Genomic DNA, 27445 nt, shown 5'->3' on the forward strand with positions numbered 1-27445 from the left:
AAATAGTTAATGGAGACTTAAATAGTTTTTTTTAACACTCTAGGTTCATAAAAGACAAAAATGCAGAAATTAATGCTGCTTTATTACAGCAAGTTAATGAGGGACACTTATACCAATCAGAACAAATAATCCATCAATCATATTTACTCCGTCAACTGATCGAATAGTAGTCCACTCAGTATAATGGACTGATGGATCCATTACAGTAGTGCATAGGCGAAGGAGGATGGGTGGAAAGAACCCATTTCTTCTTCTTCATATTGTCAAATCCTTTTGGAGATGACCATCGATTTTAATCACAAATCTTTAACTGATGGAACTAATAATAGATCGACAGATCGATAAATATTTTGGCCGACTCAAACACGATAATCACATAACACATGTGACAGAATGATATATACGCAACTAAAAATTTGTTATATACAATAAATTGTTATATATGTGACAAGTTGATATATAAACGTACCTCTTTTGGGTCGACATATGCCTACAATGAAGAAGCTCCAGAACAGATGTGTAGGAATTATCTGAAAAATACATAAAAAATAGCGAAATAAAATTATATTTGGGCCTACTAAGTATAAAATTAATGTTCTGTGAAAATAGTCCAGGCATGATTAAATATAAAATTACCCATATACTCTAGGACCTTGGGGTACATAAGCGGAAGGGGTGGATTCAACAGTGTTGGATTCAACAATGTTGATATTTCCAACATTCAGAATCAGCATAGGCATGGCTAATTTTACTATGGTACTACATACCGATACCATCAGAATACTTATCTGCTAAATATCATGTGAGATATGATATTATATGATATTTCCAGCACTAAAGATCATGGTAAGTGTGTAGAATAGCTTTGATAAACTGTGAGTGATAGGGGGACAAAATGCGAGCCCACTCACTGGGTGAGAAGGAAATGGCAGAGGAAAGGAAGCAACAAATCATGGAGCAGGCGGAGATCGATAGGAAGGGAACCCAAATGAGAGGGAGAGGTACAGAGAGATAAACATAAATTTAGAGAGAGAGAAAGAGAGAGGAGAGACATAGTGGGATAGACATATAGATAGTTATACAGAGAGATAGAGAGGTAGATAGCTAGACAGTGAGATAGATAGATAGATAGACATTAAGATAGATAGATAAATAGACAGTGAGATAGATAGGTAGACAATGAGATAGATAGGTAGACAGTGAGATAGATATATCGACAATGAGATAGATAGATCAACAGTGAGATAGATAGATATACATTGAGATAGATAGGTAGACGGTGAGATAGATAGATGGATAGATAGTGAGATGGATGGATAGACGGATAGATAGTGAGATAGATAGATAGTGAGATAGATAGACAGTGAGATAGATAGACAGTGAGATAGACAGATAGATAGTGATATAGATAGATAGATAGACATTGAGATAGATAGATATATAGACAGTGATATAGATAGGAAGACAGTGAGATAGATATGTAGACATTGAGATAGATAGATTGACAGTGAGATAGATAGGTAGACAGTGAGATAGATATATGGACAGACAGTGAGATCGATAGATAGATAGTGAGATAGATAGGTAGAGAGTGATAAAAGAGGGATAAAAACATCGACGGATGGATAGATGCTAAACCAGGTGGATAGATGGATGGCACATTGATAACTTGAAAATTAACATGATTAATTAATGAATTTTACATTATATTTATGTGTTTTAATGACTATATTTGCATGTTATCATATTAAAATAAAGATAGATCATTTAACCTTTCATTTTATTATTAATTCTGATTTTTTATCATTTTTTATGGAATTTAACTTCATTTCAGTGAAGAAATATTTTTTACAGGGCTTTAAATACTTGGCTAAAGGTTGGTAAGTGTTTCCATGATTTTTATGGAATTTTTCCATATTTTTATATAATTTTTTGACCATTATATAGCCAAGAATTGATTTTTACATATTTAAATAACACATATATTATTTATTTGGCATTTGTAATATATTTAAATATTTACTAAGGAGTATCCACGTCATTCGCCCAAAATTCGGGCGAATAAATGGATATATTTATTTAAATAAGAATAAAGAGAGAGAGAGAGAATGAGTGTTTATTATATAAAAGAGAGAAGAGAGAGAGAAGAATAGTCAACATAAGTGGCTATGATTTAAAATATTTAAAGAGAGAAGAGAGAGAAGAATAGCAGCTTATGATTTAAAATAAAAGAGAGAAGAGAGAGAGAAGAATGGTCAAAGATTGCGGCAAAGAGAATAAAAAAATATTTTGTTTTTTAAAAAAAGACCTTTTGTCCTTTTCTTTTGTTTTTATTATTTCAGGGTGACGTGGAGCATTCCTAGCCGTTCAAATGACGAAATCACTTGCCAATGATTGCGGGCTGAGGACGCGCACAACAGCGTGTCAGGGCGTGATCCGAGAAAGCGGAAAACGAGAAATAATCATGCTAGCCAATCAAAACGCGCCATTTCCAAGCTTATTGGAGGAGAGATAAATAAATCCAACGGCTCAGATGTTTTCTCACTAAAACCTTGATATCTTGAGATCTACATGTCCGATTGGGCTAAATTTAGAGGGTAGGTTCGTATTTTCCCCCTCTACAATCCAAACGGTTGGATATTTAAATGGAGGTCTGGAAAAGGGCGAAAATCACTTTTGGATGATCTCTCCCAAGCAATTGGCCAGGAAGGACACAGGAGGGATTATTGAAGTCGACAGATCTTGCTTCTGAACTCAAATTTGTCAGTCTCTGATTTGTATTTCAATCATCTTCTTGAATGATTCTAAAACGCCAAGGCATGGGCGAAATGTACATGCCTTAGAAGTTTGTTTTGAATGAGATTAGCACTTCGTTTTGATTCCGATTCAAGATCTGGTTTTTTATCCTTAATTCTACATCAATTTAAAACATTACTGCTTCATTAGATTTTTGATTTAGGGTTGTATTTCATCTTTTCCCCAATTTCTTCACTTTCTCTCTCTAGGTTGATTTGTTTAGTTTCTCTCTCTAGATTTCGATTTTTATAGAATTTAATTTAATATATAAAAAACCTAAAAATAAAATTTGAATCGAAAATTCATCTATCTTTAACTCCAATATAAAAATTTCTTTCTTGATTATTTAATTCCCAATTTTAATTCATAAAATTGTTTTAAAATTTATAATAATTGGGAAATTAATAATCTGAATTAATCTGAGCTTAAAATTATAATATTCCTATCTTGAATTTTCTGACCCAAATATTACAATCAAAATTAAGTTTTACTTAATTTTGATTAATTAAAGAATATTATTAAGGATAATTAAGATTTATAAATTGCAAAATTAATTCATTCTTGAATTAATTTATTCAAATTGGATAAAAATTCTCATTTGTTGCCTCCCTGTGGTTCTACTCCTTACTTGCTCTATATTCATATTTAGTGATTAAGGGAAATTATAAATTTTATTGCATAAGTCTAAAAGCCCAAACAACGACATATTTTACTTACATTTTTAGGCTTATCACACATACCTCGACATTGAGAAGCGGTCTTCGACAATGAGAATGGGCACGGAGGGCGACCGACCTGGTTGATCCAGGGGGGGCGAGGATCATCCTGCACCGGGAGGGGGATGTCTTCTTCTTCCGTTTTTGAAGGAAGCAGCTAGAGCTCGCCTGGTTCTTTCAAAAGGGACATATTGAAATAAAAAATTATTTAAATTATAAATTTTTGTCCAGGATGAGGGACGGGACAGTTTTTTCCCCGGACGCAATGAAAAATCATCCCAAAAATATTGGACGGGACAGTTTTTTAATCATCTGACGAAAAACCGTCCCATCCTTTGTCCCGGGGAAAATTCTGGACGTTATACAGTACAAAATTCATCCCATCCCATCCATCATCTCCATCCAGGACGATCCGGATCTATAGTTGCAAATTAAGGACTTAAAATATGTTCTAAAATTCATATTAAATAAAATAAAATCCCAAAAAATATAAATAAATATGTTTTTTGACTTAGAAAATTAGATATATATGAATTTTATGTTAAGAATTCCACAAAAATTATATTCTGACTAAAAAATTATATTCTTCCAGATTTTGATATCAGAAAATCTCCAAAAATATATAAAATGAAGAAAATTCAGAAAGTCATTATAAAAATAGATTTAATCATTTTAGGCATACATAATTAATTTAATGCAAATAAACATGTAAATATGGTCAAATTAAGGTACCCAAAAGGCATGTTATCAATAATTTTGTAACCTTGAGTGCAATCCTCCCTCTGCACCAATCATTTGTGGATTGGGCGGTTTCTAGGAAATGTCTACTAAGCATTATATATACATAGGTCTAATTTTCCATAACCTTCAGATCAGTTACGATGAAATCAACAAGAAAATAACAATCCTCCACTCTTACAATAACATCATCTAGCTTCCCTAACGGTTGTCTATGGATCTACCTGGCAGATGAAATTCTATGAAAAATAATCATAATTATGATAGCTAGATTATGGCATAATATCCACATTCATCCTCGAATCGAACTTTGCACTTAACTACTGGAGCTCATGGATAAACTATCGGTGCCCCAACTTTGCACTTAACCAATGGAGCTCATGGATAAATGTTCTTCCTAATTATTTGAGTCAGTAGAATGGATTGAATACTTTCAGATAATTCAATCATCTTCTGCTCCCTAAATGAAGTGCACAGATTATTCAAAAACTTTGAGTATGCATGAATATTCTGAATAGCATTTACCAAAGGAATAGTGATATTCATTTTCTTCAAAATTTTAAGCAAATGGTTATGATTAATAAGCAGTCTGCAAGTTTTGAAGGCTTAAATCATGATCAATGAAATAAATACTTTTTCTATTAATATTAGGTTGTGCTGGAATGTCAACTGGAGTTTTGGCTTGTGGATCCAAACTCATCTGTTTACCTTTGTTTTTGTAACCTCTAAAGTTTTCTTGAGAAATTTGCACTCCGTCCAACAGTTTTGCCACTCTGAATGCTCCATTTTACCTTAGTTATCATTTTCTCTAGAAGATCCATCATGTAATTAGATGAATCTTGAAAATTTGAAACAAAAAGAGGGGTGAGGGTGAGAAGCTAAATTTCCATGATTTTGATTGTAATGCTGAGAATATGAACATGTCTGTAAGTTGTTATAACATTCTCTGGTCCATCATTTCTTCATATTGTTGGGTCAGCTCCATCACTACCTTACCCAAATTGCCTTATCTTTCCACACTAAGTTCTATTATGCTAACATCAACCAGCCATCCACATTATAGTCATGAAACTCTCATGTTATGACTTAATCCCTGACGATGTGCTCAACTATCTGCCAATTCATCAATAATGCTGCAGTCTTCATTAATTGTTTTATCTATCAATGAACCAAACTTGCAGTATATAGTCTACCTATCTCATGATCATTAAGCCAAGCATAAAAATACATTATCTGCCAATCAGGAATGCCACAATGAGAGAATTTTTTAATAAGATCTTTGTGACTTTACGATGCTTCACTAAAATAATCATTTCCCAGGTTAAATCTCTAATCACTTTTCCAGATGCATTGGTCCTTACAACTGAAATTATTTTGTTAGCAAAATCCATTTATCCATCTCACTCCGAATCTAAAACATTTTTTCCAATGTTCTGAAACAATCTCTTGCCTTATCTTTTAGTATATGAGTGAATATATCCTCATTTGTATCTCTAGTCCCATGGACCATTGGTTGGATTTTAATTTGAACTGGATCATAAAGCCCTCTCAACATTATTCCTCCATTACCATCATTAGGACAAGGAACCATTTGAATCACTTCCCTGAATATATTTTCAAATTCTCCACAAAACTCCTATGTCTACTAAGATTTTACCACAGATCCTAAGGTTACTAGATGTGGGTTCTGAAATCTTCTGCCCCACATAGAACACTAAAACAGAAAAATAATGCAGAAAATGACTGAAGAGAAATGATGGGAGATCACCTAGTGCTTTTCTTCACTTCTAGTGTTTGTAAAATGTTTTAATATTAAAACTTCATTCCAACAAAAAGAAAAATAGGATGAAAAGAAACAATATACTTTCAAAAATACATCAATGAAACTTGTGTTCCCTCTCCCAAGCAATTATGCAAATGTCAATGCAAACAAAATAAGAGATTGAATGAAACTTCACAAAATTACATTATCCAAGTTAAACAACCTTGATGTTAGAGAATATCTTATCCTGCTGTCTAGCTACTTGATAGACCAGTTCCACGATGAGGAATTTTTTTAAAAGAGTATATATATGTGTGTGTACCCATTTGCATATACTAAAATACCCATTTGTAATTTTCTATTATATTTCTTGTAATTATACCTCTTTTTCTGATAGTTTGAAAGCTTCTCCTTCTAAATTGCATCTTACATCTTTTATGAATTATTTGATGGCTAAACAGGTAGGTAAGGTTGTGCCACATTATTCTCTGGTATTTCTTATAAAATCCTAAAAACCCAGGTGCACCATTTAACCCCATTTGCACAATATATCAAATATCAGAAAATTTTGGCCCACAAATAACTGCCATTTTATCATTATTGTATTTGTTGTGTAAATCCAACTATAAAGTATTCAGTAATAATAAAATTTCTTGAATTTTAAAAAGTCGATCATGTTTAGTTTAAAATATCCATAATTTGGGGAAACTGAAATTTAAGTGATGGATGCATATTTGGTTGACGTACATAATAACATGATAAATAAATTTAAGGGAAATAAAATCATAAAAATAACTGGGGCACTTATCATGTTATCAGGACATTGGGGCATAGTCAGCGCCACATGGGTTGATGAGACCTGATCTAGTTATGGATCACCCTTAAGGAACCCATACTTTTAGAAAATTTAGCTCAAGTCTAGAGATGGTCCTCGAAACAGGAAAAATGGGATGATAAATTGGAAGGGTAAGTGGATGGCTTTTCTAATGCAGCTCTAGCTATAGAAACTAGAGATAGGAATGGAGCTTAGAGAGAGAAAAAAATGAAATTTTATGATAATTTAAAATTTGATTTTTGATATGTACATATACTTGTAAACTTAAACATCAGAGCTGAAATTTAGATATCTTATTTGTAATTTAAGTATCTTAACCAACAATCTAAAGATCTTATCTACTAATTGAACATCTGTTGATAAGTGTTTTCCATCCTTGTAGTTATCATAAAATTGAAACAATTTCAATTATTCAATATAGTCTGTTTGTTAGTCTTCTTTCCTCTCTGATGATTATCCTTGGCATGACAATATATTTTTTACAAAAAAACATGAAAGTTTCATAAATAAATAGGGACAACTCTCAACATCACATCTATTGAATCATATATAATAGAAAAGAATTACTCATCAACAATAGTATACTTCATTATGACCTTGAGTGTCTTGATGATTTTCTTTAATCCATGACAAAACACAAACAAAAATATATTTTGAAAGATTTAGCTAGGTTTCTCTCACGTCACAACTCTCTCTCTCTCTCTCATCTCTATCTCCAACGTGTTCTCTCTCCCCCTTTCTTTCTCTTTATCCCTATTTTATGGGGAATGGCCTGCATAACTTGCATTTTAATGTCTATTTGGTATATTTTCCTCTGAATTTCCTCCAAAAGTTGCACAAGAAAAGATATAAAAGACCCTTCCCTTGATGTAGATAGTGGTCCATTTGAATGGAGACACGATCTTCATCTTTCATCATGGGACTTGCATCTGGATCACTACCACTGCATGTAGTTATCCCCACCATGCCACGACAGCCACCCGAATGTTGCCATCCAGCAGCAGGCTCATGTCTAACCATCACGCCACTTGCCTATAGTGAGTGCATCATCCAATCTCTGCGGCTTCTATGCAACAATCATGGCTCCCCAAATCTGCTATAATTGCAATCACAGCTGGCTCATGTGTCTATCTGGCACTTCGATCGTCTCTAGAGAGCACATCATCCAATCTCTAATCATTGCGGATTTTATGTAACTAGCGCAGCACTCGACATTTACTATCATCACCATCATCCATCCTTTGGCCACTTGTTGGCGGTTCGCATGACATATAACCGTCTGCGCTACATTCCCTCCATTCTGCAACCATTTTTGACGTCTTTGCCATCTCACTAGCGTCGATGTCACCATCCTCATTGTCACCCTCATCAAAGATTTCCATCCTACATCTCTATTTCTCCATCTGTCTCTCTCCCTCTCTCTCTCTCCTACCTCTTTCTTTCTCTCTCAGTCTCTTTCTCTCTTAAACACACAAGCTCTCTCCCCCACAGACTTTCCCTTCTCTCTCTCTCACACACACTTTCCCTTCTCTCTCTCTCTCTCACACACTTTCCCTTCTCTCTCTCTCTCTCACACACACACTTTCCCTTCTCTCTCTCTCTCACACACACACACTTTCCCTTCTCTCTCTCTCTCTCACACACACACTTTCCCTTCTCTCTCTCTCTCTCACACACACTTTCCCTTCTCTCTCCCTCTGTTTCTCTCTCTATCTCTCCCCCCCCTCTCTCCTGCCTCTTTCTCTTTTCCAGTCTCTCCTTTTCTCTCAGACACACACTCTCTCCCCCACACACACTTTTCCTTCTCTCTCTCTCTCTCCCCCTCCCTCTCCCTCTCCCTCTCTACTGACTCTTTCTTTCTCTCCCAGTCTCTCCTTTTCTCTTAAACAACTAATCTCTCTCTGCTACACACACTTTCCCTTCTCTCTCTCTCTCTCTCTCTCTCTCCCTTCATCCCTCACTCCCTCCTGACTCTTTCTTTCTCTTCCTGTCTCTCCTCTCTCTCTCTCTCCTCTCCTTCTCTCTCCAGCCATGGAAACAGTCCTCTGCGGCAAACCCAACTCAATCCCCCAACCGGGTTCCCAATTCCGACGGAACTCTCACACCTCAGCAGAGCAGAACCACGCCCAGCCGCTCAAATCCCCCCCAAATCTCATCCCCAACTCCCTCTCCCTCTCTCTCCACTCTCTCTCTCTCCACCCCCACACCTTCCCCCCTCTCTTCAAATCCTGCGCCTCCCCTCCCCTTCTCCCTATCGGACAGCAGCTTCACGCCCACACTCTCAAGCGCCGCCTCTCCGCCGACCCCTTCTGCGCCGCTTCCACACTGAACATGTACATGAAGAACGGCCATCCCTCCTGCGCACGGAAGGTGTTCGACGGAATGCCTGTTAGAGACGCCATCTCTTGGAACTCCCTCATTGCTGGGTACTCGTTCAACGGAATGCCGGAGGCCGCTCTGCTAGCCTTCCTCGCCATGCGGATCGACGGCGTGACCGCCGACCACGCCGTCGCCGCCGCCGCCTTCGCCGCCTGCGCCGAGACGGGGCAGCTCTCTCTGGGTACAATTCGAATAATTCTTGTGTTTTACTCTTAGAGGGGTGTTTGAAGAACCTGATTGCGGGGGGGGGGGGCAGGGAAGGGGCTGCATTGCTGGGCACTGAAGAGCGGGCTCTGCGGGGAGCCGATGGCGGCGACGGCACTCGTGGACATGTACGCTGCCGCCGGGGACACGGAGGCGGCGAAGAAGCTCTTCTGGCTGATGGAGGAGAAGGATACAGTGGCCTGGAACTGCATCATAAGGTGGGTGGCGGAGAATTGCCCGGCGGCGGAGGCTTTGGAGTTGTTTATGTTGATGCAAGAGATGGGTTTCAAGCCTGAGACGAGCACCTTCGCCGGGCTTCTCCCTGCCGTGGGCCGGTGCGGGTTGCTGCACCAAGTTAAGTCCTGCCATGGGTACCTGATTCGGCACTGCTTCGTCTCCGACGAGGTGGCGGCGACGGCGATCACGGACGCCTATGCCAAGTCCGGCGAGATCGCCGCAGCGAGGCGGGTCTTCGACGGAATGCCGAGCAAAGGCGTGGTCTCCTGGACTGCCATGGTTGCTGGGTATGGCGCCCACGGCCTGGCGGACCAAGCCATCGGCTTGTTCCAGGAGATGATCAGTGGGGGAGTCAGGCCGAATTCGGTCTCCTACCTCGGCGTGCTCTCTGCTTGTGTTCATGGCGGCCGGCTGGAAGAGGGGAGAAGCTACTTCCAACAGATGAGCAGAGAATTTGGCATTGCGCCGAGCATTAAACACTACACCTGCATGATTGATCTCCTAGGCCGAGCCGGTTTGCTGCAGGAAGCCATGGATTTAGCTCTTGCAATGAAGGAAGAGCCATCAATTCAGGTCTGGGGAGCTCTACTGGCAGCCTGCAAGGTCCATGGAAATATCGAAATCGGCGAACTCGTTGCAGAGAAGCTCTTCCAGCTGAACCCGGCCGACCCGGGTGTCTACGTTCTACTCTCCAACCTCTATGCCAGTGCACAGAGCTGGGAAGAGGTGGGGAGAGTGAGGAAGCTGATGAGAGACAAGGGACTGACCAAGCCAGCCGGGTGGAGCTCAGTGGAGATCGGTCCTAATGTCCACACCTTTCTTTCTGACCCTTCTGCAGAATAAGAGAGAAAGAGAGAGAGTTAAGATTAGCAAAGAGACTGCTGCTCAGTTCTCCAAACTACCGTTGTACAGTCAGGGACTCTGTGCCTCTTCATTTTTTCCTCTCAAAAAGGCCGACACAACAAGAGAAAAGGATATATAGCAAGAGGAAGAAACAGAGAGAGATGGGAGGAAATAAAGAGAAGGGTATACATAGAGAGGAGTATGGAGAGATGATATATGAATGACTAGGAACAAAGGTCAATTTTTTCCTTAGAATTCCAAGGGGAAGATATCTCCACTTCCAAGCCCATCCAAATTCTCACCACCCACAAGAAACCCACAAGTCCTCCCGCCAGCATCCACCCAACTGCAACCGGGATTCTTCTTCACCCTCTTTGATTTCATCCTCTTCCTCACTTCAATCGCTTCGTCCCATCTTCCAGCCTCTGCGTACATGTTAGAGAGCAGTGTATAATACCCAGAATGCCCTGGTTTGAGTTGGAACAGATGCTCAGCTGCCCACCTCCCCAGCTCAAGATCCCCATGAACCCGAGCAGCCCCAAGCAGAGCTCCCCAGATATCCGACCCCGGCTGAAAAGGCAGCTCCTTTACAAACTCCACCGCCTCCTCCATCAACCCAGCTCGGCCTAGAAGGTCAACCATGCAAGAGTAATGCATTTCAGTGGGCTTTATCTCGCGGGTCCCCAACATTTTGTCAAAGTACTTCTTCCCTCTCTCTACCAGCTTGCAGTGACTGCAAGCTGAGAGGACTGCCACATAGGAAACACCATCATATGCCACACTATCCTCCTCCATCTGATCGAAGAGCTCTATGGCAGTTTCATACTCCCCCTGCATCCCATAACCCAAGATCATCGCATTCCAGGATGCCACGTCCTTGCTTTGCATCCCGTCAAAAACTATTCTAGCAGTGTTAACATCACCTCTTTTGGTGTACAAATCCAAGAGAGAGTTGGCCACGAAGAGATGAACATGGAGCTGCCTCCTTATGGCCAGCCCATGCACCCCCCTCCCTGGCTTGGCAGAGGGCAGGCCTCCGCAAGCCGCCAGAGCTCCCATGAAAGAAACGGCGTCATAGTCCAGGCCCACTTGGCCCATTTCCACAAAAAGATCCAGAGCTTGATGAAACTGTGGACTCCTCGACAAGCCCATGATCATGGCATTGTAAGTCACTTTATCCTTCTGTGAAACATCAAACACAGATCTGGCCAGGCCAAGGCGCCCGCTCTTCGCATACACATCCACCAAGGCATTTGAAATGAATAAATCAGAAGAGAACCCTGCGCGTATAGCCCAGCCATGGATCTCCTTCCCCGGCCTTGACGCCGACACACGGGCACAAGCAGGAAGAACATTAGCCAGAGTCACTGAATTTGGTCTTTCTCCACTCTCATGCATCACTCTCACAAGGCCAATGGCTTCCTCCTCCCGCTTGTTCTGCGCGAGATTCGCGATCATGGCATTCCAAGAGACCTCATTTCTCCTCTGCATGGTGTGGAAAACACTGCTTGCTTCCGCAGCGCGGCCGCACTTGGCGTACATGTCTAGCAGAGTGTTGGCCACGAAGAGATCGGAGTCCCAGCCTCGTCTAACGCAGTGCCCATGCACTTCTCTCCCCATGCAGTAAAACCCCAGCTCAGCCAGCCCAGGAAGAAAGCTGGAGACAGTAACAGAGTTAATCAAAATTCCTGCACCCACCATAATTCTGAACAACCTCAGAGCCTCCGCCGCAAGCCCCCCATGAACCAGCCCACCAATCAGAGCATTCCAGGTGACATCATTCTTCTCTGCCATGCAGTTGAAGGCCTTGACTGAAGACTCCAAGTCCATCCACCTGGAGTACATGTCCACCAGAACATTGCCCACATTAACCTGAGAATCAAGCCCAAGCTTTAGAGCACTTCCATGGATTCCTCTCCCGGAGTTCTCCATGCCCGAACAGGCCGACAGCGCGCTGACCACGCTGACAGAATTCACCGCCATCGTCGTCCTCGCCAGCCCTCGGAAGCACCTCACCGCCTCTCGGCAGCCCCCGGCATGGCAGTGCAAAGATATCAGTGTATTCCAAGAGACAACGTCTCTCTCAAGCATTTCATCAAACAGTTGCGTTGCATCTGATACCAGAGAGCAAGCTCCATAAAAGGCGACAAGGGTGTTCCCCACGAACACATCGCTAGAAAATCCAGTCTTCACAACTGAACCGTGAAGCTCCTTTCCTTTGCTAATGGCGCAATTGCTGGAGCAGGTGGTGAGGACGAAGGGGAAAGTTCTGTCGTCTGGCCGCACCCCTTCTCTTACCATGCGATTGTAAGTCCTCAAAGCTTCGCCATGGAGCCCGAGCTTTGTCAGAGCTCGGACGAAGGAGTTCCACAAGAAAGCCCCTTCTCCCCTTCGCGGGCTCTCCTCGAACAACGCTTGAGTTGAGCTCCGATCGTTGAAGTCGGCGTAGGTTAAGATTAAGGAGGAGCAGAGGGGAAGGTTGAGGCGAAGAACACCAAGAACAGCGGCTCTACAGTGGGTTAACCTGAGTTTGCGGAGAGTTTCTGATTGTAGAACCGCATCGCAGAGGGCTGAGCTGCAGTCTCTATGCATATCCTAACTCTGGTTAGGAGCGACCTCGACCGAACTCCATGCCACTAGCTTGCTCGGCTTCTCACTCTTCATACAGGTTGGAGAGCAGAACGTAGAGTTTTGATTGAATTCTGCTCGATCTATAGCCACTATACTACAAAGATCATGCGTATTTATGCTTAAATATCTCAAAAAATGAATCACCTGCATCTTGGAGCCCTGATTTCGTCGATTTCGATACGACAACGGAGTTTACTCGTTTGATTTCCGCTTCAGCGGAACTGGATTAACCGAAACTGAATCAAAATTCAAATCCGAAATCGCCGCATCTGTTTTCGACATCAAGCGTCTTCGTTCTGAACAACAATACGGTTTTGACGATTTCATCCTCGTGCTACTTCCGGCGATTTTCATACGGCAACGGAGTTGTCCAATTGACTCCGCTTGATCGGAAACGGATTAACCGAAAACGAATCAAAATTCAGATGCTAAACCATCGGAATTCGGAGTCCTCGCATCAGTTTCCGAAATCAAGCTTCTTCGATCTGAACAACAACAACAACAACGAGTCAACGACACTGTTTCGAGGATTTCATCCTCGTGCTACTTCCCGCGATTTTGATACGACACCTGAGTTGACTGATTGACTTCCGCTTCAGCAGCAACTGATTAACCGAAAACGAATCAAAATTCAGATCCTAAATCATCGGAATCACACACATCACTTTCCGAAATCAAGCTTCTTCGATCTGAACAACAACAGCGACAACGGCACTGTTTCGAAGATTTCCTCGTGCAACTTCCGACGAATTGGGGAAGATCTGTTCGCAAAAACGGTATTTATATTCTCTAATTCTCGCTCAGCGTAAATATCCTTTTTGAAAACAAAAATATCAAAAAAAGTTTACGACAGCGTGGAGATATCAACGGCTGAGATTGAAAGCTCGTCTTCCTCTTCATCGGACGGCGGTCCATCCATCTTTCCCTCCCCAAGCGTACGGACGAGACTCTCACGCCGCCCGTGTGAACCCCCACTGACGTTTTTACACGAAAACCCTGACTCCAACTCAAAAACACTTCCAAACCCCCACACTTATTATATATCCCCTTCAAGACATGCCGGCGTAATTAATCTAATCATTCGGCGAAGATTACCGGTTAATGCCGTTTTAGGAAAATGTTTAAATTCGGTGTTATTTATCCGCGAGAGGAAAAACTGAAAACTGTAGAAATTAGGCGCGGAAGATAGGGAGTAGTGAAGAGGAGTTCTCTCTCTCTTCCTCTCGAGGAGAGAGAAGAGAGAGAATTTAGAGCGAGAGAGAGGGAGATTTATAGAGAGAGAGAGAGATTTAGAGAGAGGATTGAGAGGGAAGGTATTTGATCTCGCTATACCTCCCTATATTCGCGGTCTGATCGCCAAGTTTCAGGTTCTTGGGTTCTTGCGGTGAGGATCGGAATCCGAATTAGGGTTCCTCGCAACTCGCCAGCTCGTCTACAAGTTCTCAATTTCTTTTACCGCCGCAATTGCTCGTTTCTTGGTGAGTAGTAGTTTTTTTTATAATTCTGTGTCGCCCTTTCTGTCGGTGCTGCTTGTCATTACTGTTACTAGAGTGATCTTTTCTGGTAATGCCTGTTTGCTTGCCTGATGTGACACTGCTGTAGTGATATAATTGGGTTCTGGTTGATATTAGTGCGGTTTCTTTCATGTGGCTTTGATTTCTTGCTTTTCGAGAGTTGTTTTGTGATGGTTGTGCGCGATCCGAGTGGGTATTTTGATTTTCTTGGAGTCGGGATCAATGATTCTGTTCGTTTTGGCTATAGTGCTGATGGAAATACGGTTACGATTCCGCGGCTTTTGTCGTCTTCTTGCCTCGGTGGATCTTCAATTGTTCGTTTTGCGTTATCTTGATTCCTCAACGATTTTTTTTTGGGTTTTGGATTCAGATACTTCTTTCTGTGACGACCACAACTACCTTTTTTTCTTGCTCCGATAATCGTTGCATATTATGTGCGATCTAGTTCTTTATCATTGTCTTTTACAAGAACTTATAATCGTTGGAGAGGAACAGTCATGGTAATTTCGAGATGGGTCGTAAACAATTGCCGAGTTGTAATTCTTTATTTCTACATTGTGAAATTGATTTTGGATTGAATCGGCATCCTGTATCGATTGTACCCCACTGTGCTTTGCTTTCCTCTCCAGCAGTTCCTTCTTGAAAGATAAAATTATATGAACAGCCTAGACAACTGTGGAACTTTCTGAGGATTCCCCAGTTCATTTCCTGTTCAATATGCCTGAAATGCTATTCTTTTTTTCAAAAACATCCTCTCACCTTTAGTTTCTTACGTGGGGAAGTAATTTTTTAAAATTTTTTCAATCCATCAATTTGTTTTTACTTAACCTAGTGGCGAATTTCTCTGTCATCACACTGTTAAAATGAAAAATTCATCGTCATCGCAGGAAATGAGTCACACGTCAACGGATAGTGATAGTGTCAGTATGAGTTTCAAACGTAGATCTGCTTCACAATGCATGGATGAAGGCAACTCTAGGAGTTCAATTTCAAGAGGAAAAATTGGTCTGAAGAAGGGGCCTTGGACAAGTGCTGAAGATGACCTTTTGAAGGAGTACGTTAAGAAGCACGGTGAGGGAAACTGGAATGCCGTCCAAAAGCACTCTGGGCTTCTTCGCTGCGGCAAGAGTTGCCGGTTACGCTGGACCAATCATCTTAGACCGAATTTAAAGAAATGCGCTTTCTCTGATGAGGAAGAAAATCTGATTATTCGACTTCATGCGCAAATGGGTAATAAATGGGCCAGAATGGCTACACATGTAAGTCATTTCTTTTACTACTTCCATTGTTATCTAATTCTTTTGGGAGACAAAAAAAAAATTGGAAAAAACAGCCAAACACTAATTTTCTTGCGCCATGCATGTTTTTTCTTGAATTTTCAAATTGGTGCGCTCCATTAAGTCGCTAGATTTTGCGCTTGCAGCTCCCGGGAAGAACAGACAACGAGATTAAAAACTTTTGGAACACTCGAGCGAAGAGGCTTGCAAGGTGTGGTCAACCCGTTTACCCTGACTACGTCACCGATTCTCAGCTGGGCAATAAGCAGGAAGTTCTGCCCCTACGACAGCAAATGAACGAGTTTAGCAGCCCTATAGTTGAGGAATTCAAACCCTTTGCCGGCCAATTATCGTACTCTCAGTTATCTGAGATGTCCTTTGAAAGCTTGCTGTGCCAGGATGTGGGGTTTCAAACCAACAACTTGATATCTGCAGCAGCGGATGGCTTCAAGCCTCTCCAAGATTCTGATGGTCTACTTCCGTATTTGGACAGTCACAACGCTTTCAGGCCGCCCCTTCTCGGCCAGTTTCCTCATTCAGAAAGAACCTACGGCTCATTTTCATGGGACTGCAGCGGCGGCCTTGCTGCCGTCCCTTTGTCTTCAATGGTCGACTACTCTACCTTTCAGGCACTACCCGTACCTGCAAAGCTGGAGCTCCCTTCACTCCAATATACAGAGACTTGTCTTGGTGACTGGCCTGGCCCTTCTACGCCGTCCGTCGAGGCAGCGGATGGCTTCGTCGATTCTCCCCAGACGGTTTCGGCGGCTTCTGACTGCGTCTCGTCTTACAACGACGGTCTCTTGGGTTCTCTCTTTCTTGACAGAAAGACCCTATTATCCGAGATGGATTACGTAGTCAGTGGCCCAGACCCTGGTGCCTTTGGTGGCCCGATCTCGCCTTTGGCCGGCTCTGTCACTTCGGTGGATGAACTTTCATCTGGGAAAAAGTCAACGGGTGAGTTTTTCGTAATTATTCCCCCTTTTTTTTGTCATTCATTTCTTGCCATTCATTCCTTGTCCATGTATAGGTTTCATTCCCTTTTTGTTGATTCTTTTGAGCTGAAATTTTTAATAATGCTGTGGGCGATCACTTGGATCTGAATCTGAATTATGTTGGAACTTTCGTCTTCGCCTGATTGGGAATCTGAATTGACTTTGTAACATTCCTTGGAATCCAGAATCAAATTCTGATCATGGTGCAGTCAATCACGAGGCTATGGGAGATGAAACGGAGAATGATACATGTGATGGAGATCGACTGCTTGCCATGGTCTGGTGTGGTGGTGGTGGCGATAGTGGCGCAGAGGACTACGCATCGATGAATATTCTCGACTTTTTGGAGGACACGAGCCTCCCGCTACCCGAGGACCGAGGTCCGTGCTGAAGATATCTCGGGCCGCTTACGAACTATGGTCTTCTAATGGGGGCAGGCTTTGACATTTTCCCTTTGTGTTTGGCGTCATGGTTGGTGCTTCTGGACTTGGTCTCTGCTTTCGCTTGGTATCCGTCTTTGGTGGTCTTGGATGTAAAATAGTATTCTGTGGTAATAAGCGAGCATTACTTGCATTGACTGTTAAGGATTTGAGTAAGTCATCCCTCTCTCTCTCACTCCTCTCTCTCTCTCTCATTTTCCCTCTTCCCCATCAAATTCTCTCTCTATCTCTATTTCTCTACCCCTTATCTTCCCCATCAAATTCTCTCTGTATCTCCATTTCTCTACCCTTATCTTCCCTCTTCTCCTTTTCTTCATTCTTTCTCTCTCTATCTTTACCAAGTTCTCTCTCACTTTATGCCCTTTTACCCCTTATCTTCCCTCTTCCCCTTCTTTTCTTCTTCTCTCTTTCTCTCTCTATCTCTCTCCTTTTCCCTCTCTCTCTCTACACCTTATCCTCCCTCTTCCCTTTCTTTTCTTCTCTCTTTCTCTCTCTCTCTCTCTCTACACCCTTATCTCTCTCCATCTCTTTCTATTCTCTCCTGTTCCCTCTCTCTCTCTACACCCTTATCTCCCTCTATCTCTTTCTATTCTCTCCTGTTCCCTCTCGCTCTCTCTCGCTTTCTTTTCCTCTCCCTCTTCACACTCTCATCTCTTTTTATCTCTTTCTACTGTCTCCTGTTCTCTCTCTCTCTCTCTCTCTCTTCACACCCTCATCTCTTTCTATTCTCTTCTGTTCCCCCTCTCTCTCTCTATCTCGCTTTCTTTCCCTCTCCCTCTTCACACCCTCATCTCTTTCTATCTCTTTCTATTCTCTTCTGTTCCCTCTCTCTCTCTCTATCTCGCTTTCTTTCCCTCTCCCTCTTCACACCCTCATCTCTTTCAATCTCTTTCTATTCTCTTCTGCTCCCTCTCTCTCTCTATCTTTCTTTTCCTTCCCCTCCACACCCTCATCTCTCTCTATTTCTCTCTATCTCTTTCTATTCTCTTCTGTTCCCTCTCGTTCTCTCTCTTGCTTTCTTTCCCTCTCCCTCTCTACACCCTCCTCTCTCTCTATCTCTTTCTATTCTCTCCTGTTCGCTCTCTTTCTCTTTCTCGCTTTCCTTCCCTCTCTCTTTCTGCATATGACCAGAATTACATAGAAATAGTATTGATAAATAAAATTCACGGTCTACTTCCTAATGATCCCCCCCAGAAGAATTTGTATATCGAAAGAATCGCGTTGATGGAGATCTTTATTCACATATTGTGATCATTCCCCTTGGAATACCGCCCTGCCTTAATTTGAAAAAAATGTCTTAATTGGCAGAAGAACACGTTATTGATTAAAAAAAACAAGTAATTTTTGCAAAATATTTCCCTCTCTCTCTACGCCCTTATCTTCCCTCCTCCCCTCTCTTTCTCTCTCTCCATCTCTAAACATAATCTTCCCTCTTCCCTTCTCTCTCTCTCCATCTCTAAATATAATCTTCTCTCTTCCCCTTCTCTTCTTTCTCTCCCTCTTTCTCTCTCCTGTTCCATCCTTCTCTCTTTCTTTCCCTCGCTCTCTATACCCTTATCTTCCCTCTTCCCCTTCTTTTTCTTCTTTCTTTCTTTCTTTCTTTTTTTCTTTCTCTCTCTCTACACCATTATCGTCCCTATTCGCCTTCTTTTCTTCTTCTTTTTCTTCTTCTTCTTCTCTCTCTCTACACTTGTATATACATAATATATATAGATATCTAGATGTCTATCTTTATCTCTCTCTTTTTCCCTCTCTCTCGCTTTCTTTTCCTCTCTCTCTACACCCTTATCTTCCCTCTTCCCTTTCTTTTTCTTCTTCTTCATCTTCACTCTCTCTCTCTGTCCATTTCTATCTCTATCTCTCTCACGTTCCCTCTCTCTCTCTCTCTCTCTCGCTTTCTTTCCCTCTTTCTATCGCTACACGCTTATCTTCCCTCTTCCCCTTCTTTTTTCTTCCTCTTTCTCTCTAATCTCTCTTCTCTCCCCTCTCTCTCTAGCTTTCTTTTCCTCTCTGTTTCTCCCTCTCTCTCATTTCATTCTCTCTCTCTACACCCTTATCTTCCTTCCCCTTTTTCTTCTTCTTCTTCTTCTTCTCTCTCTCTCTACACCCTGATCTTCCCTCCTTTTTCTATATCTCTCTACGTCCTTATCTTCTCTCTTCCCTTTCTTCTTTTTCCCCTCTCTCTCTCTCGCTCTCATTCTCTCTCTCTCTCTCTCTCTCTCTCTCTCTCTCTCCGTTAAATACCCACTATCTCTTCTCTCTGTCTCATAATGTGTAAGACCGACCCCTCTTTAGGAACCTACCAATCAATCAATCTATTCACCAGCTAATGTCCTTTTAACTGCCTTTGTATCCACGTAACCAAATTTGAAATGCATTTGTTCATTCATTTATCTGCCAATCTAATACAGAAGTTTATAGAATGTCTTATAATGTGCTTTGGTTTATATCAGAAGGAAACTTTGACAAAGGGGTAGCAGGTTCAGTCTGCATTAGAATTTCTTATCTTCCAAACATTAAGATTTTCTACTATTTATCATCTTTCTTCAAGTGGGTACTCTATATAAGAAAGAGTATGCCATCCATAGTACAATATAAGACTGAGACAATAGATCTGATTTATTAATACCATGTTAATTGGTTAACTACAATATTCCAGGGTTTCCGTCCTTCATCGTATCATATACGAGAGCAGATTCATATCTTAAACTTGACGTGTTTGATATCAGGAAAAAGTCATTGACACATTAGAAAAGGTAGATTGTCAATGATTCCATGGCAAAGTCGCTTGGTAGTTTATTACTCATGCTTTTATCCCTTGTGCTGACTTTTAGTGTGCCCACTTGTTTAAAATGGACCACAAATGCATGGGTGAGGGTGTGAGTAATAGCACTCTTAAAGTGAGAGGCTACTACGAACCTAAAATTAGGGTTCCAAGAATTCTGTGCGGTTCCTCTGCTTAAAGTTATTCGCATGAAAAATGTTCTTAAATAAGGATATGAGTAAAAATAAGTGGCATTAAAGTGGTTTATGCTAGTTTTCTTATTGATTGATCTGAGTCCCATTATTTAAAATAAGGATACAAATATAATTTACATTGAATTTTGTCAAATCTTAAATTTTGGCACCATGGTGGGCCATCAATCAATGGGGGATATTTCTTTCATTTTCATATTAGGTTGTGCTACCTCATGAGATAGTTGGGGGAAATATATGTGGCCAGCAAGCCAATTATAGATTCCATATTTGGTTCAATTTTTGTTAATACACAATATTCATTATAATATATGTGTGATGCTTATAATGAAGTCCATGAATATGATTCGACTAAGTAAATTATGATGAGATAATAATATAGAGATCATTAGTCTTTAAATTTATATTTTTATTATTCATATTCAAATGATAATTAAGAAGGATATCCAAATATTTAGATAGAATAATTATTCTCACTCATATGAGTATTATTCATCCATAGCCATTAACGTGGAGACACTAATGACAGATAGCGGGTGCTTTTTAAGGAAAAGAGAGCATTGAATTGATCTGTATGAATCTCTGAATACTATTATGTCAAACTCTTGATAAAGTTGATTCATGTCATGATTGTGTAAGTGGTTCTTAGAGTTGAGACTCCAAATTTGTGAATGGACGATTTATTTTTACTATGATCTACACGTTCTTATTCATGGAAAAACCATCTTAACTCAGATGCAACAAGAAGTTCACAAAATTCATTAAGTAGTCAAGATAAGATCATCCATCCTAGGTCTAACAAGAGCCAGCTCACAGAAGACGAGTATATGAATTCCTTAGACAGGGTGGTGGAATATCAGATAAGAGTTCCCTTATGATTTTCCCACGCATTAGTACTAAATGAAATGACCCATTAGGGATTGACACTTGAACATACTGTAAGTTATCCTATGAGCATCAAGTGGATGAAGGACTCCACGTACATGATAGCTAATGATAGAAAGTTTCAATGAGAGAGACAATATAATCCTTCGTATCTTCTAAAGAACAAGGTGTAAACTCCACGTACATGATATCTTGGCACCCCACAGCTTGGAAACTCAACCCCCAGATTGGATATAATCAACTTAATTTATATAAATATTTAAGTAGATGATTAATTAGGTTGGTGAATATTTTTTATTGGGGAATTAGGGTCACACATAATACATGGGCCTAGAGGGTTACAAACAAGTCTTTGGATATCAGAAAATATACTAAAAGTTTAGGGGTTTTATGAAAATTTCCTGTTAAATATAAATTAGATAAATCACTGAATAAATTCACTTATTCTCTCCTTGATTTCTGTCACTTCCTGATGCCACCACATCGGTGAAATGACAATGTCACAAATGTGTTATGAATGCACTATGATATGGATCAATTTATTGAAATATTCTTCCAAAGAGCACCCTATATTTATCATTAATGTCTCAGCACAAAAGGCTATGGGATCAGCCATATTATATGAGCTGGACTAGACTGTGCTACTACATTTATATATTTTGATGTCCATCTCAAGTATCCTTAATAAATAAATATATGTAATACATATTTAAAGAAAAAAATTTACCACAATATGATCCGATTTTAATTCACTTATTCTTTGCATGTATTTATATAGTTGATTTATAAATTGCACACTCATTATCCTGAATATATTATATAAATGAATAATGAAAATTATTTTGGATATGTGATTAGCTTACATGTCACATATATTTATTAGCCCATTCCCATTAGAATCCAATTTTTTGTCTGTTTTATCTTCCATTGTAGCTTTGGTTCTTGTCACTAAAAATCAATGAAAAAAGACCTAAATTATTTATCATGTTTTTTGCCATAAAAGTATTTGGAAACATTTAATGAAAATTTTTATTTTTTAGAGGTTTTGTGTTTTTGGATTTTATATAACTTTGTTGCATAATTATAATTATAATGAGTACATAACTATGAAAATTATTATTTTGTAATTTATAAAGCATAAAAAATATTTTTTTGGGTTTGAAAAAATGATAGTGGTCTAATTAATATATGTAACTATAAATTAGGCAAGCATATAATGTGGAAATTATATGAGATGGAAGATTCATATTGAGTATATATTGGACCTTCAGCTAATGAATTTTTATTAAGAGAAATATTTTTTTTTGAATAGTTTAGAAGAGGCTATAGATACGTTGTGGTTTATAAATGTGGACTAACATTTTTAATGAACATTTAAATTATAATTTATCATAAAAAACTAACATACCATCATCCAGGCGTGCTATTGAGGATTCACTTAAAAAATCTTCTTCCATACAAAAATCACTTAATTAAAAGTACCAGTTTATGTTCACTTTACTGATGGTTGTTCAGACACTACTGGAATATGACCACACACTTTTAGGGGAGAAAAATATAGGGGGATCATTTTAATCAAAATTCAATAAATTTATGTAATATTGGATTTCCTTGTATGTAGTTGGCCTGAAATTTTAAAACTCTTGACGAATGAAGGGTATATAGGGAGGCAAACATATACCGGAAATAAGAGAAAAAGATAGTTGTATTGAACTGATCAGCTTTCATGTTACATATTTTAAGAGATATGGAGATCTAAAAAAGGTCTAATTAGCAAGAGGTAATAGGCGAATGTAAATATTAGTTACATGAAGCCTTAGCTGTTAAACCATGAGGTCTGACAGATAAAGCATAGGCAACATAAAATAACTAATAAAATAGATTGATGGGGATGGAGAAATAATGATAGTGATGATCATTTACTATTCACATCATCTATATCTCCATGATTTTACAATTATGTTTCCTGAATGGAATGCAACAACAAAGAAGATGTCTATATTTGCACACCGCTGCATCATTTTCTGACTTTTAGTGTCCCACCTAATTTATCTCTTCATCCTGCCAATCTATTTGATTTACTTTATTTTTATGCATTTTATAGGCCTATTTATGCTTTGAATTATGATGCTGATCAGAGTGGCTCTAAATTACATTTCTTGGGATAACATAGAGTGGATTTTTAATTCACCCCATATGGCTGAAATTTAGGAGTTTAATAGGATACTTGGATAATCATAAGCATGAAATTCCATCCCTTGACTTAATTTTTTTGAATAAATTAATTATTAAAGCATTAGAGATATAACCCATTCTTTAAAAATTGATAATAGGGCCTTTGAAATTTAGTGAGATATGAGAAATGACTTAATAATGATAAAGGTATACGAGTGTAATAAAAATCCCTTTATACAATCGTTCTCCTCTCTCTCTATTATCTTAGTATTTTCCCATTCGTCTATAGAAAATATGATTTAATGTTACTAAATATTTAGTAATGATAAAAATATTGAGTATTATTGGTTTAGTCAGATAGGATCACTTGCAGATGCAAAGAGACTGGTCCGGACATTCATGCCCAAGTTTTTACTTTACATTGTTAAATTTACAAAATGAGTGAACTAAGAGAGGACTCTTGATAACCATATTAAAAAATAAGGAAATTTAAAATAAATTATATAAAATGTCATAAAATATAAATTCATAAATAAATTCTCTTATTTTTCTGCCATCCTAAATTTTGGAAGTACATCCACCAGTATAAATCCTTCTTTATTTAATCCATTATTCTATTTTATAGTGGGATGATTACTCAACTACATATACCTCTTGATTCAAATGAACTGACATTTGGTGGTGTTAAAATTGAGGTTCATTCAGGGATCTGTCATGTAGATGAATCAGATGTATTTTGATATCTAGAGTCAATTCATTAGATTTTCATGCTGCATCATATATCATGTTATTTTCACCTTCCAACTCTCATACCATCAAGTTGATCATAGTTTAAAGGACTAACAACTTAGAACAATTAATACCTTAAAATCCATATATCTCTTGTTTCTATCCATTCATATTTCAGGGTATTAATGATCCTGAATAACTGAATTTTTATAATAATTTGTTCATATATGTTCCTAGCACACATCTCATTATTCCCCTCTAAAATGACTGGATCATAAATGATGGATATTATGTGAGCGTCAAGCCAATCACACTACCATATTTATTTAAGTTCATTGAATAAAATATTTGTGTTCATTATTATTCCATGTGATGTTTATAATGAAGTCCATGAATATGTGCGATGACTTAGTGAATTATGATGAGATCATAATACAGTGATCACTAATCTTTAGACATGTATTCTAAATATTCCTATTTGATGGATAGTCGAGACAGACATCGAATTATCCGGATAGAATAGCACTAGCTGATCATACTTATACAATAAGTATAGCTGATCATGTGGCTATTAGTGTGGCAACACTAAGGATAGATAGTGGGTGGTCTTTGGAGAAAGAGTTCAATGAATTGATACATATGAATCCCTGAATGGTATTATACCTAAATGTCAATCAGGTTGATTCAAGTCCCAGTTGTATAAGTGATCCACTAACCTGAGACACCAGGGACATTGTGTGAGTGGACGATGTTATTTTGACCATGACTCATGAGCCTCTAATCATGGGATTCAAATAAGTTATAGATCGGATGTAGTAAGAAGCTTACGGAGGTGATTGAGTGGTCAAGATGGGATCATCCGCCCTCGGTATAAGAGGAGATTGACTCGAGGAAGACGATGCAGAAAAATCCCTGGCCAGGGTAGTGAGAATATTGGAGAAGGCATTCTCCAATGATCCCTGTTACACATCAGTACTAATCAAATGATAGATTAGGGTTTGATGATAAACCATACCCTAAGTCCTTCGATAGTCTCGTGCGGATAATGGATTATACATATATGGTAACCGATGAGGGTAAAGGTTCCATGAGAGAGTTCGAGACAACTCGGTATCTTCTAGAGCACGAGGTGTAGCTTGGCACCCCACGGGCTGGAAACTTAACCTATAGATTGGGTTAAATCGATCCTTATTTAATTAATCTGTATGTTGATATAGTTAATTAACAAGGTTGGTCAATAAATGTTATTGGGTCATTAAAGTTATTATATAGAATGATACATGGCCCTAGAGGGTCATAAGGGCATTGGTATATATATTTTACTTTGTATGGTTTTTGAGAGAAACCTTAAGTAAAATATAAAGAGGGAAAGGGGTCTCATTTTTAAGCACCCATGCAAGCCTAATTTGAGAGCCCCCTCCATTTCTTCATTCTCCACATCAACCAAGGAGAGAGTCTCCAAGAAGAGTTGAAGAGGAAGAGGTGGATATCCAAGCATCGAGTGATCGCGTGGAAACTTCTAGAGGCCTGACGAGTGAACGGCTTCAGAACGATCTCAAAGTGAGCATGTCAAGGGTGGAATAAGTTCCCCAAAAAGGTACACTCAATATTTTGTTTTAAAGATCGATTGTGAATTGCTCGACATGCTTTTGCATCCATGGAACGTGTTTTCCATGGACGAACCCAGGCACCGAACCCTATAGTAAATGGTTTATAATTTTTCATATATCCCTACTGATAAATTCATTTCACCATTCTAAAAAGCCAGATTTTTTCCTGTTAAATTGCGTTATAAATTTTGAGGTACACATTAAATAATACATTAAAATGATTTTCATGCTGATATAATTTATCAGATGAGATCCATTCTGAAATCAGCCACTTCATGGGTTGTTACCTATTTCCCATGCATAATTGAACATCCATCTTAATATTTTCCTTGTTTATGAAAATAAATGTAATATAATTATGTATTAGATGGCTATAGGATATAATTATTGCTTATTTTTTTCATATTTTTCAAATCCCAATTCTTAGTTCTCTCAGTTTTCACACCAATTACGACATACAAACTATAATTTCACTTGGTCTCAAAACACTTATCAAAACATTAAAATCCAAAGATTACTCAAGTTTTTTATAAACATTTATACCTTATCTTCCATAATTAAAATTTTATTTATTTATTATATTATTCCTTTTATATTCATTATTATGATTTTATCTATACAAAAATCAAGCATTTATCTGAGAATAATAAAGTATGATAATACAAATATCAATAAATAATCATTATTTTATGTTTTTACCTTATCTTGGCGATCAAACTATTATATTTTCATCCATTTAAATTGTTTCATGATTACAATTTATGGTCTTGATGTTTCAGGAATCTACTGTTTTTATGAGTTTCAAATATTCAATATAGATTTTAATGAAAGTGAAATCAAACTCTACAAAAAGTAAAAATAATTTCAATTGATATTTGGGTTACTTTTGTTCTTCTTAAACCCCTATATTTTAATAATGGATAAAGTTTCTATAATTGTTTTTATTTTTTTATTTCTTGGTCTATGACTTGAGAATAAAAAAATCAGTTCTATATCAAGATAATTAATCATTTGTGTCATCTTAATTTGTTTAAATGCAAATGTGGCTGTTATCTTCAATTCATGCACATTGATTGTATGATAGGAATGTTAATTTAAATTAAAACTATTTATTTATGTCTCATGGTATAATAATGGATAAAGTTTCTATAATTTTTTTCTTTTTTTTTCTTGGTCTTAGTTATGTCAAGGTATGCTCCAAAAAAATGAACAAAAGGTTTGGATATATGTGTTAAGGGATGAAAAACTTGACTTGAAATAAAAAAATTAGTGAGGTAACAAAAACCATAAAATAGCCATGGTTAAGTGTAACACTCATGGGGACTCAACTTATCTTTCATGAATAAGCTCTATTTTTTTGGATGGGCCATGACCTATCGAATCCACTCCACGAACTGAAGAATCACATCTGAGGGCCATAACTTTTTATATAAATCAATTCATATCACCTTACTCGTGCACATAGTGGCATGTAATTAAACAGTTATGTAAATACAAAAAATTTAACTTCCAAATGGAAAAGTTGTCAATGATGTCTATGGAATGATAGAAGAGTTTATTGACACTGAAAATTCATACATGTTCAGGCACTCTTGTCATATGGCAGGATAAATCGCTTGTGAGACTAAATATTGCATTGTTGCATTTGAAAGCATGTAAGACACCAAATCAAGGAGATAAAACACAAAAGAAGGTAACACAGT

At 38.8% G+C, this 27445-nt stretch overlaps 3 protein-coding genes across 5 annotated transcripts; 2 read left to right on the top strand and 1 right to left on the bottom strand.

Annotated features, from left to right (window-relative positions):
• The first annotated feature begins 8388 nt into the window (after positions 1 to 8388).
• LOC144706286 (pentatricopeptide repeat-containing protein At1g11290, chloroplastic-like) lies at positions 8389 to 10609 on the top strand. Its single transcript, XM_078579162.1, has 2 exons — positions 8389 to 9407; positions 9483 to 10609. Exons 1-2 carry the CDS (start codon positions 8879 to 8881, stop codon positions 10508 to 10510), a joined length of 1557 nt encoding a protein of 518 aa, XP_078435288.1. The 5' UTR covers positions 8389 to 8878; the 3' UTR covers positions 10511 to 10609.
• Positions 10610 to 10624: 15 nt separating this feature from the next.
• Positions 10625 to 13880, bottom strand: LOC144706285 (pentatricopeptide repeat-containing protein At1g18485-like). Its single transcript, XM_078579161.1, has one exon. It carries the CDS (start codon positions 13100 to 13102, stop codon positions 10760 to 10762), a length of 2343 nt encoding a protein of 780 aa, XP_078435287.1. The 5' UTR covers positions 13103 to 13880; the 3' UTR covers positions 10625 to 10759.
• Positions 13881 to 13897: 17 nt separating this feature from the next.
• Positions 13898 to 17511, top strand: LOC144706287 (transcription factor GAMYB-like). Of its 3 annotated transcripts, none has more exons than XM_078579165.1 (4): positions 13898 to 14619; positions 15543 to 15914; positions 16079 to 16889; positions 17113 to 17511. In XM_078579165.1, the coding sequence occupies exons 2-4, from the start codon at positions 15546 to 15548 to the stop codon at positions 17316 to 17318; spliced, it is 1386 nt and encodes a 461-aa protein (XP_078435291.1). In that variant the 5' UTR covers positions 13898 to 14619; positions 15543 to 15545; the 3' UTR covers positions 17319 to 17511. The 3 variants fall into 3 exon arrangements, with proteins under 3 accessions (XP_078435291.1, XP_078435290.1, XP_078435289.1); XM_078579164.1 differs by lacking the exon at positions 13898 to 14619 and adding an exon at positions 14643 to 14969 and having other exon boundaries at positions 17137 to 17511; XM_078579163.1 differs by lacking the exon at positions 13898 to 14619 and adding an exon at positions 14648 to 14969.
• Positions 17512 to 27445: the final 9934 nt, after the last annotated feature.

Source organism: Wolffia australiana, chromosome 8, assembly GCF_029677425.1.
Source record: "Wolffia australiana isolate 7733 chromosome 8, ASM2967742v1".
NCBI classification, from domain to species: domain Eukaryota; kingdom Viridiplantae; phylum Streptophyta; class Magnoliopsida; order Alismatales; family Araceae; genus Wolffia; species Wolffia australiana.